General features: G+C 37.3%; 1 protein-coding gene across 1 annotated transcript in view; it reads left to right on the top strand.

The window, feature by feature from the left end:
* TRHDE (thyrotropin releasing hormone degrading enzyme) overlaps positions 1-15,786 on the top strand; it is a 197,922-nt gene that overhangs the window by 29,982 nt on the left and 152,154 nt on the right. The window contains exon 3 of the mRNA XM_041411306.1: positions 8,505-8,631. Coding sequence (XP_041267240.1) covers positions 8,505-8,631 — 127 coding nt within the window. The remainder of the gene's footprint in view (positions 1-8,504; positions 8,632-15,786) is intronic.

Genomic DNA, 15,786 nt, shown 5'->3' with positions numbered 1-15,786 from the left:
GCTGGCTGAAATGGCTATGAAGTGGTGTCTGTAATTACATTTGTTCTACATTAGTTGTTAACATGTTCACTTCCTGTCCCTGAGCCATTTCAACAAGATGATAGAGATTTTAAGTGCTCTAAATTAATCTTAATGGCATTGTGGTCAATGACATAGGCAGTATTTTATTGTATGCCAGCTGAGCACTGGTTGTATTTATATGTGAGTGCAGCTCATTAACTTTCCAAAGTATTTTATGATCTCAAGTTAGAAATTGCAGCATGTCTGCATGACAGTTTTGCCTCCTGGTGGAATATATTGTTGCACCTTTGGCTGGAGCAGTTGCATCCTGATCATCAGATGAGGATGAGGCAACTAGATGCTTGCCCCATGAGGTCATGTTTACTTAGGAAGGGGCTGCACAAAACTAAACTATTCCCCCTCTTTTACAACTCTAAAAATACCTGGCAGTCTTTTTGCTTAATATTCCTGATTTGCCCATTGTCACGTGGGACTCCTGAAGTTTCTCTCGCTTCTTTCTCCTTCAGGTCATGCTACAAGTTTTTGTCCAGGAATATCAGTTATTTCTGTTCAAAGTCTCTTTCCTTTGCCCTGCAACAAAGTTCTGTTCCCCCCACCCCCGCCCCCCACATGCTTGCATTTAGTTCCCTGAGACATCTCTCTACCACTGTAATTCCCTCAGTGACCATTTCTTTCATTCACTCTTTATTTTTAGTAATGGCTTCTCTTATTTTAACCGATCTGTTAACTGAATCTGGAGTGAGGATTCTAAGATGATATTTGCTTGCTATAAAAAAAAGTTCCATTCAATCTCTAGCAAAGATGTTTCCTAAGAAAGTATCAGGTCATTGAATGCTCATTGATTTCAGCTAACTCTAAGATAATTCTTCAAATCCTTAAATATGTTTTGTTTTATTTATATTCAAAAAAGGCTCAGTGCAGTGCTATGTGTGACTGCTCAGTTTGGAGTAAAATCATCCTTTAAAGGTGAGCTGTTCCCTCGGTATTCAGTAAGCACATTTCATTATCATGCAGTCTTTTTTGAGTATTGCCCATGATGAATAATGAATAGGAGATTGGAACAAGGCATTCTTCTGTAATTTCTTCCCATTATCACATCTAACTATGTTCACTACAGCAGAATTGATACTTCAATACAGCTACCTCTCTCTCTCTCCTTTACTTACCAATGTTGTAAAATTTTTTGCATTTGCACCACACAAAACTTGTGGAGGTATGTGCACGTGCATATGAAACAATTCATACACATTCTTAGCAGAACCTGGCCCGTAGCTTGTTTGTGTGTGTAGTGAACTGTTATTTATTTTGGATTTATCACATTTTAGAGATACCATGCCTTGATTGCAGAAGTGATCCAGGGAGTTCACAGCCGAGGGTGTTGGATCCAGACATACTCTGCTGTATTAAATGCATGATGTGACCATATCTTTATCTCTGTAACAATAGTAAAAACAATACCTGTGCCTAAAATAGTCAGTGAGCAAAATAATTGTAAAAGATTTCAGATTATCAAGTAAATTGAAGCATTTAAGTGCAGAGACAATGCATGTGTTTTTTAGCTGAGTGTCACCGCTGAAGTTGCTGCCGATGAAATAAAGAGCAAAACACTATTAATCTGCCTTTATAAAATTTGTAAGTGCTGCTCTATTGAAATGTTGGGGCCTTCTATAACATGTAGATGTATGTTTGAGGTTAAACATGTATTTAAAATTAAACTAAGGCACAAGCCCTTTCTGAACTGAGATTTTAAAATCATTTTAAGATCGCAAATATACCAGTCCTGGACTGAGCCTGTGGGTATAGTCACACAGAGAACTGGAGCTTGTCTGGAGGGGTTTCCCAAGAGCTGTGCTTTATGTGGAGTCTGCTGGCTTTGAGGAAGGGATTAAAGAACAGACATTATTCCCAGGATGGCTTTGCTGACACCAGCTGATGAGCAGAAACATCTGTTTGATAATGGGAAAGCACTCCAAGCTCCTTTTAAAACACCTGACAAAGTTACTTTTAATTCTGTGTGAAGTAGGTGGGAGGGATAACAATCCTTAATTGTAAAGTGGATTCCTGTGTTGATACAAGGTTACCTAATCCATGCTTGCCTGAGAAAGCAAGATTTATGTTTGTCACCAGACTTAGGCTCCGTTTCCATACCCTCATTTGCTCTGTCTGTTCAGACTTAAGTAAACGTACAAAATGGATCAAAGATAGGAGAAAGGAGAGGGGGACACCTAGACATTAGCAAAAGAGGTATATGCCAGCCTTGGAACGTTAGCTATGTTTGCTTGGAGAGATGCTGTAATAGCAGGAAGCTAAATGAGAACAAGGCTGAAGTCTGTTTTGCTTGCACATGCCTATGTGATGTGACAGCATTCAGGGATGGGAAAAGGCTCTCCTCGTGGGTACCTTTGGGAGTGGTTTTGTGTGGTGAGCTGGTTGGCAGTATCTGTGATATCAGATGGTGTCATCCAAGGGTTAGGATTATACATGCCACTTCTCCCCTTGTCAGTGTCAAAGCTGACCTTGTTGTATGTGATTCTGTGACAGAGATACAGCAGTAGTTACCCCTGTGTAAATCCTGCATCAGGCTGTTTTCAAGATTCAGAGAGCTATTTTCTTTACAGCACATGAGACAGAAGTGTGAGATCCAGTCCTGCTTCTCATGATCTGAACTATCAGTGGCCATGAGCAATGCACAGCCCTTTATTTAAAGAACTTTTTTTTTTTTTCTTTTCTTGCTGTGCAGCTGACTAAGAAGGACTGCTTGAGTGGTGATCTAAAAAAAACAAGGACTGTGCACATGGCAGATGCTGTTGGTGAAGATTGCCTTGGTGGAAGTGTCCCTAGCCCAGAGGCTGGACCAGTCATGCCTCCAGAATGTCTGAAAGCCCCTCTAGTTAACAGGAGTCATTCAGTTGAAGTCAGCAGATGTTGTTTTAGACCTTCAGAGCCCAGTGATCCATCTGCTTTCACAAACCTTTCCTTGCTAAAATAGAGGTCCACTTTATTTCCTTGGAGCAGGATTTTGCATCCAGTGAGCTGTGATTCCCCCAGGGCATAGGGGAAGACAGTGATGACAGTTGGAGTGGTCTTAAGACATGGAAAAGATAGCTAAACATTTAAAGAAAAGGTGCCTTGCAGAATGAATGCAGACTATTATAGAGGATTATTATGATCAGCAAACTTTACTATAACAATAAATAAAAGAATACAAATGTCTTGATATGAAGCAAGGTGATGTTCCCCTAAAAACATAGCACCACTGCAAGAATAAAGGTTTCAAAGGGGCTGCACACATGAGTTAGAAGGTGACATAGAAAATAATGTCTTCAAAAGCAGGCTTCAAATGTAAAAGTGTATATATAATTCTAGAGGAAAAGGTGGGCTCTGGTGTATGGCATGTTTCAGGCATTCAAACTTCTTACTGTAACATGATTTCCGGCAGTTCTCTCTGTTCTTCCTTTATCTTTAGTGAATTCATGTAGGGGAGAAAGTTGGAACACAGTCTTTTTGCAGTTAGACACATGTAAATAATGGATTTTTCCTTTTCATTGCTGTGATCAAAATGCTGAATTTGTTACATAGTCTTCCTACCTACAGAACTGTACAAACCCTTTGGTTTGACCCAAAGTATTTCACATAGTGTGAAGAGATTACTGCAAGTTTTTCTTTACCATTCGTCATCCGTTTAATTCTCCTCTCTTTTCACTTAACTTGTAATGCAAAAAAGAAAAAGAGAAAAGTAGTGATTTTAAAATTTCAAAATAGAACAGTTCTACTTCTTTTTATTTTGTTCCTCTGTTTTTTTTGCATGATACAATTATCACTAGTCTTTGGTACAATGGAAACAATTTTGGTGAACATGCTATTCTCTGGAAATTAAGTTGTGTGTTGCTGTCTAGAGTTGTACTTGTCAGAATTTTACCCGGTTTCTGTTGTAGATAGTTACTAGTTCACATTTTTTGGAAGTGCACTGAAGTAATAAGACAAGAAAAGCTCTCTTTTTTTTTCAAGTGCTAGCTTTCTTTTTGATGGATAATTTTTAACTGCTGTAGATTGGAAGATTTTCTCATGCTCTGTAGTTAATAACGTGACTTCAGTTAGATGAGATTTGTTTTAAGTATGTTGCCCATTTCTTAGCATATATCATGACTCTCCGTGGGAAACAGTTCTTATTTTACAACCACATTTATCTGCTCTGGCAGCCTGGTATTACAAATATTTTTAAATTTCTTTGACTTATTTTGTGTAGCAGATGCTGAAATACTAAGACAGACTAGAGAAAATGTTGGAATATTTACAAATTGTTTGTAAAAGTATGCTGTTTTATAGCAAATACTTTTGACTAACTATAGAGGACGAGGCTGTTGATCACTTACAACAAATACATGGAACTTACCATACTAGTTTCAGGAATATTTTAGTATTTTTTCTGATAATGTTGCCAAAATAATTCTAAGAACCTGAGTGAGATCACTAATATTTTTGAAATAATACTTCATGATGATTTTTTTTTGGGAAATATTATCCGAGTGTGGCTGAGTATTGAGTTTGTTTAAAGTTCTTATGAAGCTATTCTGGGCCTCTGGAAAGCAAACAAGGGCAAACAACTCCATTTTTACCCACTTTAGAAAAGAATGAGAAAATATATGTTGCAGAGATTTAATTTAGAATGTCTAATAACTTTCAGAGTTGTTAACAAGTATCTTATAAAGAGGGGATCTGGGTTGTAGGGATGCAGGCACAAACCTAGTTGCTCAAACTTGTGATAGAAAGGAGACAGTCAGTTTGGTTCCATTTGAGGGAGAAATGAGAGGGCTGGATTTTTCTTTTTCGTAGTCAAAACTCCTGTTGAAAAATTGGTAGTGGTTGCAAATGTAGATGTAAGGGAGCTAAGAAAAACCCTCAGAATTTAGGTTAACTGTGTGAACTTTGTTATATTTGTAGGTATACAAATTGTCATTACGAATATGATTCCTCATAACATTTTTCTGATATTTTTCATTGAACTATACTGCATCAGAGCTATACTGCATCAGAACACCAGCCATGTGCTGTTCATATACCTGTTGTCCAAACAGAACCTACCTCATTAATTCCCAGATGTGGAAGGTGCTTGGTGCAGGTTGTTAATGGTCACAAGGATGAATGCCTGCTTTGAATTCCCTCCCTGCCTCTGCCACAGAGTTGCTGTGGGATGCCAAGTAAATCACATAAACTGACAGAATCTCATTTAGTCATTATTCATGTACTACTGATTTTGTGAATGCCCAAACTAAGGCATCTGTGGCCAAAACTTCTATAAAGTGTTCACCACTGCAGTAAGGTATAATGGGAACAGTGCTTTAAGTATGTGCAGTCAAACTGTTAAACAGACTTGACAGTGAGAGGTGTCAAGATAGGCACCCAGAATTACTCTTGTTCTCTCTTTGGTCTCCACTTTCTTACATGAAAATAATAGTCTAACCTAATCTTGCAAAGATTATGAAGAAGAGCATTAATAACATTTGCGGGGTAGTAGGTGCCATTGGAGTGAGTCATGAATTATGCACTTACACTGGAAATCTGTTTGTCTTTTGTAGGAGAGCATGTACTGCTTTTAGTTACATATTTAGGCCAACCCTGCAGAAAACTTTGTTTTTTCTCTTATTTAAATTACTGTAAAAACAAATTCTTAGTACGGTGGTCAAACAACCTGTGGGAAAGTATATAATAATTGGGCATTATTTTTCAATCCAATGCAGTTTTAAAGTAACACTACCTTTTGAAATGAAAGTAGTAAACAAACAAATTATTCTAAACAAATCTCATGTCTTAATCATCATTCTGTTTTACTTAAGTTCCTCTTTGGAGCAGAATATAAAAACTTCATTACTTTTGACTGAGAATCTTCTTATAAACTAAGGAAATACTATAGTCCCCGTTTGATGGATTTGGAAGTAAGATATGGTCAAAATAAGCCCAAACACATTAAAAAAACATCAGTATGTGAAAGTTAGGGGCTTCAGTTTCAAACTTACAGGTGCCAACATTTAGACTGAACTCTAGACCAAGCTCCTCACGTTGTGAATGGCACACAATGTGACCAGAATGTGTCATCCAAAGCAGCTAGCCAGGTAGGCAGAGTGTCACAGACTGTCCCCCGCAGTAGCCCTCTGCTAACCAAGAGGGAATTTCTGAGGCCAGGGTAGGTCTGTGGTGGTGTGTCCAAGGTTCTCCATACATTTTGTGCTCAGTGGTTGCTGGGTGAAAGGCAGAAGCAAGACCCAGTGTTTGGAGATGGTTGGCTGCTTTGACAATATCTATTGCCTCAAAGCCCCTGAGAGACCTGGGCAAAGGTGTGGGTAGTTTCTGAACTGTGTTCCAGCTTACGGGTGACCTTGGTGTGAGCCGTGGAGGTTTGGCAGTCCAGAGGTGTTCTGGGCAGGCGGAGGGGCACACAGGGAGACTTTATGGGTGAAATAAAACTACATTCAGCATTAGGCAGGAGACAAATAAGAGTTTGCAGCATTGCAGCTTTTGTACCTTGGCTCCATCTCAGACATCATTAAATGCCTTTTCTATATTTGCCAGGAGACATTCATTGTAATGCAATAAGCTGAACCTTGATTTTTCTTATATTTGCTTAATATTTTCTTCCCTTCTGTTGTCCTCTTTCTTATTATGGATAGATTTGGCCACTGTCAAATTGAATGATTTTTGCCATACTTGGTTGACTCTTTTTTTCCCTAATTTGCTGATACAGTCAACTGTGCCAGTAAAGCAATTATGCAAAATTGTGTATAAAGGTTTAATGATACAAAACAGTGTTCATCACAAATCTAATTGTGATTCCTAATATCCTTCCATAAACTCTGTGGTTAATACGTATTTTGTTAAAACCTGTATTTAGTTCAGCAGATAAGGGAACATTTTAATGTACACATTACTGTTAACTTTGAAAGGAAGCAATAAATAAAAATAGTGATTTGGAGGCGTTCAGATGATGATCTATGTGCTTTCAGGTAGTGATTATAAGAAGTCTGCTTTATTACATATCTCATCAGGTTACACCATTACCTGTTTTACATTATGAATGATAACTATGTATGGTTGATTGTGCACTGAGTCTAATACAACACAAAGATTAAATGTGTACATGGACATTGTAATGAAGCAAATAATGTGTCTCCCTACTGAAACTCAAGAGACGGTGGGTTAAAAGAGAATACAGGTACACCGTACATAGGTTTGATATCTGGTTTCCACTTGGATAGCTGAACTGTTTCAGGAAAAGAGCAGTAAAGCAATACTTGGTAATACTTTCACTGAAGCCAAAAATCCCATTGGCTTTTCTTAATCCAGAATAGAGCATTTAGGAACATTCCAAAGCTGATATTTCTCCTTCACCTTTGCATTGATACTTTCTGATTTCTGTGCTACTGCTTTCCTTGGAACCCTGGCTGGGATTTAATCCTACCACAGAAAGTACTGGCAAGTCAGATATTATTATTAGGATTGACATTTAGTAGAGTCTCATTTACACATCAGGTCATTATGAACTGTGGGGAGAGACCTTCTGCCACAGTCACTAGAGACAATGCACAGGCTACTTCCATCAGGCAGGGTATGAGAGACAATGAAAAGTGGTTCTCCTTTCTATCCCCTTCTTGGTTAGCAGTTGTAGGCTCTTCATGAAGGAGTTGCTGCAGACTGTAAGGACAGGGAAGAGTAAGAAAGTACCTGGCAGTACTTTGTGTTATCTCCCTAATCACACTTGAATGCTGAATTATGAATGTGAGTTATGTTTACTTGGTTCACTCCAGGTATTGAAATGTGTGAGCTATGTTATACTGAACAGAGCAGTCTGTGGCTTATACAAACAGCTTTAATTTACTGCTTTCTGGAAACAGAGGCCTGAAGCAGTCGTGGAGGTTTCAGGAATGCTAATTGTTTGTGTCTATGAATGAGCTTAGAAATGGTCGTTTTTGCAGTCTTCCTGTAGCTCATTGAGGGTAATGGTGTCACTGCCGGAGAAGAGAAAAGAAAACGATTTTTTTTTTTTTTCTTCACAGTCTACTAATATTTTCAGGGCTTGATATAATGTGCCTTTAACAAACCATGAACTTCTCTCCTACTGAGTCACTGCATCCTGCCTACATTCAGTGTAGGCAGAGAACCATTATACTAATCCACTCTTCCATCATATCTCTAACAAACACATGTATTTCCTTCGAATACTTATTTTGATACAAGGAGTGCAAGTTTTTTTTATTTGGCAACACAAATAAGTAGGAGATTGTGACTTCTGAACGTCGTAACTTTAATTGTGGTAGTTCTGGTTTTCAGCTATGATATGACTTGACAAATGTATGACAATCATATTTGGCTTTAAGGGAATAATCCTGCCACCTCATAGCAACCTTAGAATAATTCATTCACCTCTTCTGGTAGGATAGATTTAAAAGGCAGATGCTGAAATTGGACTTTTGCTTTGTTTTTTTTAACAGGTACGGTTATATGCAAGGCCTGATGCAATCCGAAGAGGATCAGGGGACTATGCTCTAAATATTACAAGGAGACTCATTGAGTTTTATGAAGATTATTTTAAAGTGCCATATTCCCTGCCAAAATTGGGTAAGATTTCCCAAAGAATGTGAAGTTAACCCAGAAATGAGGGATTAAGTCAGCTACTCTAAAGGATTGTAATGTGTTGGATTTCAAGTTGAATGTTTGGATTAATTTAGGAGGATCATTAAGTAAGAAATTTTTCCTTGTGGAGGAAGGGAAGCCAAACCATGCTTTCTCCAACCTGGAAATGAAAGGAGCAGGAAGCAGTCAGTATTTACATTTGTTAGACAATGGGTTGAGAACCTGAGACCTTTCACTGATAAGTGGGCTGGGTTTTTCTTTGTTTTTTCAACATTGTCAGTTTTGGTTCTTACTCCTTTAAGATAGCCATTGGAAGATGTTTGTTCTGTAATAATTGTACCTTGGTGCCTCAGCCTTAAATAAGGAGCAGAAGTGAAAATATTTGTGGAAACTGGCAACCTGTAGCAGTGCAAGACTGTGGGCTTGTTTTTTTTCTTTTTTGATTTTATGGCTCATATGGCTTATTAATGATGATTAGTAGACAAGCTTATTGTCTTGTTTATTGAAAAAATTGCTATGATTTTGTGACCTTTTAAATGTAAACCCCATAAATTACTATTATTTTTAAAAAACAGTTTCTTGTCCTTCCTTTCACCACAGTCAGTCTCCTACTCATTTAAATACTTTCCACAGTATTATTACGCCCTCCCTCCTTTGGAGCATGTTTGATAGAGATTCAGAAAAGCCTATTGCTCAGCAGCAGGAAGAGAGCATGTATTTGATCAGAAGTACTGGAGTTGGAACCACTGGTGATCCTCCCAGGAAGTCAGGGTTTATTTCATTAAATCCCTTGCCTGCTGAGTAGGTTTATTGGACTTAGAGCTAATGGTGTAGGAGATAGATAATGTAGTTGATGTTTCTAGATGAGGGTATTGCATGAATATTTTTATAAGGATAAATAAATATGTGTCTTTTAATAACAGGTTGCAGGCAGTGTTCTCCTGGAGAAATACGCAGATGGGTTAAACAAGCATATGGCCTATTTAAGTACACACAAACTTTCTATGTATACTTTCATTTATGTCTTCAAACATGTTAATAATGCTTTGTAAAGGAAGTTCTAGGCTTACAGGGGCCTCTTAGAGGGAGAAAATATAATCAAGAACTTGTTGAATAGAAAAGATGAACATAGAATAGTTTCACTTGAAAAGGATCTTAAAGATCATCTAAACATCCAAACATCATTACTTCAGGTAGTTTATTGAGAATGCCAGCTGGCAGCAGTGCTAGTTAACTCTATCTGCTTCAGAGTATCTTTCAGAACTATAACATATGGTCTTTAAAACCAACATGCTATATCCATTTTCATTGTGCTGTGGCATATATTTTAAAAATATCTCATTGTAAGTGATATATAAGTGAAATATTTCAGTTTGGATCTTTTTGGAACAGAATGGGAAGAACAGTCATAAGTAAAGTTGTTTTTTTTCATCAAATATTTGCAGTAAAATTGTTAATAGGAAATACTACGTAAAGACTAGCCATTCAGTAGTGGAACAAGAAAATAATTACTATAGAGAATAATTTTTTATAATACAGTAAGGTTGAATTTATTTAATATAGATATAGGAAGAAAAATTTTGAAACTCAGTGATATAAATATTTTTAAGAATTTTATTTACATATTAATACAGGTATATTTGTTCCAGTTCAAGCAAACACTGATTGCTATATTTAGTCATGTGCTGGTGTCTTTAACCTGAAAGAATGCTGAATTTTTATATTTGCTGTAAACTTGAAAAAAAATTCAGTGGTTAGAAGGTTAGGGACAGTAGTCTGATGGGTGAATAGAAGAACTGAAAATGGTAATAATGTAATCTGTCTATGACAGGGATTTTTCTGTAGTTTTGAAGAATTTCCCAACTGAAAAGACAAAACAGCATTAACAACAGCACTGGAGAAAGCATGTGCATCAGGTAGATGTGTTGATACTAAAAATGCACCTGGGCTCTCCAAAAGCTTAGGACTCATCTGATTTACTGCTGTCAGTACCGCAAAGGATTGAGTACTTTATTACGGTTTTAAGAAAAATGAGCATGTTTTCTTCAGCGGGGCATTTCAGAAGTCTTTAATTTCACTTCTAAATGTGAAAGTGGGAGTGAAAAATGAAGAACGTACTTTGGAAAGCTTTTTAATGTCAACAGTTTTATATAAAATGTTCTGTTTCAAACAGATTTAAGAAAAAAAAATGTTTCACGTACTTTTTAGTTCTAACAAGAAGAAACTTAACCAAATGTAATTATTTTCGTTGAAAGCACAGTTCATGTTTACAAAATGATTCTGTTGAAACGCTGACCAGTTGACCCTGGAGGTGCCGTACTGGCTATTGAGTGAGGCATTTTTAGTGTCAGTGGTGTCTGTGGGGCTGTCTGTGTGTGTTAGAGTTGGAACTACAGGTGATTCTCCCTGGCCTAGGGACCTGCCACCTTTGGCAAAGCACTTTTTCATCTATGTGGTGGTCCATTTGAGCTCTCTATATAGTAGGAGTATCTGAGGACATTTAGGCTCTTTAGATGTGTTGCTATATCAGAAGGTTCTGTGTTCATTTGTTCACTTCTGAATTATTGAGATCCATTTCCAAGGCATTTGAAACTAGTGCTCCTTACTTGAGTTTATAATACATCAGCCAGTGTTCTCTACAGGAACCAATTCCTCCTGTTGCTCTTGACTACCTGACTGGTGGTGACCAGCTTTCTTGGTGTGCTTACATGCAATCAGATGGCTGTGGCTAAGGTTTTTTACTTCTTATATGGTATGTACTGCCTTCTGAATGCACTGGAGAAGTAGATTTGTTTTCCAGTTGATGTGAATTCTGGTAATGAATGTGAATTGGGAATTTCTCTAACTGGAATTAACAATTTCTACAGTTAAAAGTTCTACTTAGCATGTGCTTTTTTTTCCTACTCTCCACTTCATACTCTGAAATGGAAGGTGCTTGTGTAAGGTTTCAAACCAATTTTTTTTATATGAATTTTATTTATGAAAAATAAATCATGTCTTTTAAACAAAACCTAGATTTTTCCAAGACTATAATACTATCATTGTAAACATTGGTTAAAGTGGTGCGTAGGTAAAAACTATGGAATTTTATTCAATCTAAAGAAGGGTTTTTAATTACATTCTTATGGCTAGCGAATACAAAATATTTCTGTATTTATATTGCATGGTTGTTTTTTGAATCCTGTTTGCAGTGCACAAAAAACTGCTTTGTATGCACAGAGCTTTTTCTTATGAGGGTCTTTGAGACTGGAAAGGTCTTGAATTTTTCCCCCTGAAGTCCTGACCAGTTGCTGTTTTGGTGTGCATAGAGCTTAGAAATTTAAAAAGAAAAAAAAAAAAAAACCAAAAAAAAAAAAACCAAAAAAAACCAAAAAAAAAAAAACCAAAAAAAACCAAAAAAAAAAAAACCAAAAAAAACCAAAAAAAAAAAAACCAAAAAAAACCAAAAAACAAAAAAAAAAAAAAACAAAAAAAACCCAAAAAAAAAAAAAAAAAACCCCCCAAAAACAAAAACAAAAAAAACAACCAAAAAAAAAAAAAAAAGCCAACCCAAAAAAACCCCAAAACCAAACAGAAAAACCACCTTAAAAGAGAGGCTTCAAAGGACAGAGACACTATGGGGAATGAAAATGTAATCAAGCCCTCTTGCCATGTGGACAGCTGTGATTCTTTAGGTGTATATGGTTTGAGGTGGAGGGGCTGACTGGCTTCTCCAACCAAGACTCCACTTCATGTGGGGTCACTTGAGAATCCCCTCCCTCACCCTGCTGGTCACACTGCTTTTGATACAGCCCAGATTGGCTCATGTCCAGCCTCTTCTCCAACAACACCCCTAAGCGAAACATATTTTCTGACTTCTGAAAGTTCTTGTCTGTACATTTGTTGTATGGCGAACTTTGGAGTTCCATCTGATATATTTTATGTGGTTATTGTTTGGTGGGATTTTTTTCCTTTATGGTTGTGGTACTAATAACCTGCTTCATACAAAAATTTTATGGTTTTGTTTTCATTATGCTGCAGTTTTCATTATACTGTGAAATTGTGATTGCAAGATCTCAGAAAATTATTTTCCAAGGGATTTAGTGAACATGCTGCACAATGGAAGACAAGACTTGACCATTAACATTTGCTCATGCAGTGTTTTTGGAGGATTCAGTTTTTAAAGTATGTCACTGAAGAATTTAAACTCTCTCGTATGAGGTAGAAAATAACTCAGGTATTAGAATGAAGAAGTTCAGCAGGGGAATGTTCCCATTCTGATTTTTAAAAGAAACTCATGTACCTGTGTTCCATTCCCTGATACTTGACAATGAACATTCTGGTGAGAGAGAACTGCTGCAGCCTCATGCAGTGTGAGTCATGGCTGGCCCAGAGAAAAAGTGTTGAGATGCTGTTGTTGTGTTAGCCAGCTGACTTGCTGTGAGCCCTAGTGATTAACTGTTCCTTTTGATTTAAGTGCTTTACTATTAGCTTGACTCTTGGGCATGCTCCTAACCTATTCATTGTAACATTGCCTTCTGCCCTGCTTGATCTTCCATCATCTCCATCAGCACTTCTTGTGCTCCTGCTTTCTTCCCCTTCGTTTGTCCTTCCTCCTGTCTCTGCTGCTCTTTGTAGGGTGGACCTCCATGTTGTTGCCTGCATTCTTTGCTAAAGTTATGCTAAAAGTTTCATAATTCTACCCTCATGCTTTCTCTCTAGCAAGGTGAGGCTTCCTGCCACCTGTCCAGCTCTGAACTGAAATTACTGAACAACACCAAGCAAGACAGTTTGTTTTTTCTTCTGTGTCTATAAAGTATTAATTAGTCCTTCTGGAATGGGGAAGGGTGGGAGAGCAGGCACTAAAAACTTCATTCATGTGCCTAAACAGAATTAACTGGTACTGTTAAATGCCATGGGGTATCGTGAGAACTCTTAGCTAATATCCTGCTGGCTTTCAGATGGGATTCTCTTGGGCCACGACTGGCCCATACCTGACAGTTTCACATGGATTGAGTGCTTTTTAATAGCTTTGAACACTTCAGTTGGGGCTATCACCCATGTTTAGGCAGCAGAGTTGAAGGTTTGCTGTTTTCTTTGACTAACTACTTGAAGAAAGCATAATGCTTCTGCACATGGAGGACTATTTGTTGATACAGATCATTCCTGCACAGAGAAATTGTGTCACTTCTTCCCTTTGAGGTGTGATTTTGGCATGAGAGGGCTTTTTTTTTTTTCCTTTTTTAAATTTCTAAGCTGTGAGCACTTAAAACAGAAACTGGTCAGGACATTAGGGGGAAAAATTCCAGCTCCAGCCATAGGGAAAAGCAATGTATTTTCTCAGAACAGTGCTTTGATATAGAAAAGGAACTGTGAATTACTAAACTGAAACAAACCACATAGGAAATCAATCCATAGTGTGATGTTAACAAAGAAGGGGAAAAATAGTCATCACTTAGGACTTACTATATTGCTCTAAACTATTTCAAATAATAAACCAATTATTTTCATTAGGTGAGTTTAATACAGCTCACAATGGGCATTCTAACAGGTTTTGGAAGTTTGTTAAGGGGTACCTGATCTCTCTCTGTTGCATTAGCATGGCAAGTCTGATATTATATGCAGGAGATGGGAAAAGTTATGTGTAGGAATGAAGTAGCCTTATATAGAATAAAGATGAATGGGCCCTGGTGGATAATTCTGTTCTGAATGGGATGTTTTCATTATGTTGTGATTTCCCTTCCCTCTTAGCTGTGACAAGAATAGAATCCATACCTCTCAGATAAGGAAAGTGTTCAGACAGGAGTATTATTGCCAGTAGCAATTCAGTCCATAGTAAAAAGAAGGTGACCAAGTCTGACAGTGTCCCCACCGGCTACGTGGCTAAATCAGCTTCGCTTTTAAATAAGTAGTTTAAAAAAATAAAAATAAAAAAAAAAAAACCAAACCCCAAACACCTGAGAATGATGCTGCTATGAGAGGGTAATAGGATGTGGGATTGTGGGAGATTCCCTGGAAATGTCAGGGCTGTTTTTGAGCCAGGAGAATCCTTCATCTGAATGTAAATAGATTTTTCCCAAGCTGCTCTTCAGTATATGTAATTTGAACAGTTAGTACCAGTGTAGAAGTGGGTGCACTGAATTTCAGCAGTGTCTATTCTTAGTTCTCTACCTTGTGAGAAACACAGATGCCTTCAGAAAATTCAGACTTTGACCAGCAGCTGAGATCTTTTATATCAGTAACTGTAGCTTTATTTTAAAGGAGCGTGTCTAGGAAAAACTTAGGTCTTTGGTCCACAATGAACTTCTTGTTTGTATAGACATTATGAACGGTAGTTTTCATTATAGGACAGGTTCTATATGTCATTAGGATACTGTGAGAATTACTTTCTGTGCATGATGTGACACTATGAAAGTTACCATGCAAAGCTCAGAGCTACATGGCAGGAAAACAAATACAAAAGGGTTTGGATAAAAGATAAATGATATCACTGAGGATACTGTGGTAGATTTAGATCGTGCTCAAGAAGAGGGATGTGTGAATCCTGGGCAGTGTTCAGGAAGATTGGATTGCAGTAGAATCCATGCAGTAGATAAACCATGATTTTTTTTCTTTTGAAAATTGTACCTATAGCATTTAGTTTGAATGAAGTAGGTAATGCTGTTGATCTACATCAATTAAGAGTACCAAGGAGAAAGTAATGACCTTTTCTCTCAGAATTGAGGAAGAAACCTGATACCATCTATGTCTAAAATAGGACAGAAGTGTTACACAATCTACTCAAGTATGTTGTCCTATGGTGGAAAAGGAAATGGCTGTTGTTGACTTAATGAAACGCGTAGTCCCTATGCAGTCTTATACACCGGGCATTATTTAAACAGCACCTTCAAGAGAACTGTATATTTACAAACAAAGGTAATGGAATAATATGTAATGGACTAACATGTTCATAATGACAGTATTTGAGTAAATATAAAAGTTTACTGCTGACTTGCTTATATGTAATTTTGATTCATAGTTGTATGACAAACTTGAAATAATTTCAAGTTCAGTTCATGAAGGTTCCAGTTTTCATTTAACTTTGCAGTTTCAAATGGAAGAAGGGTGAACAACTATACTATGGCGACTCCTGTTTTTTCTATCTTAACATGTGAAGTAGAG

Source organism: Onychostruthus taczanowskii, unplaced genomic scaffold (genome assembly GCF_017590055.1).
Source record: "Onychostruthus taczanowskii isolate IOZ18803 unplaced genomic scaffold, ASM1759005v1 scaffold35, whole genome shotgun sequence".
Taxonomy (NCBI): domain Eukaryota; kingdom Metazoa; phylum Chordata; class Aves; order Passeriformes; family Passeridae; genus Onychostruthus; species Onychostruthus taczanowskii.
This window is presented reverse-complemented; position numbering and strand designations above follow the sequence as displayed.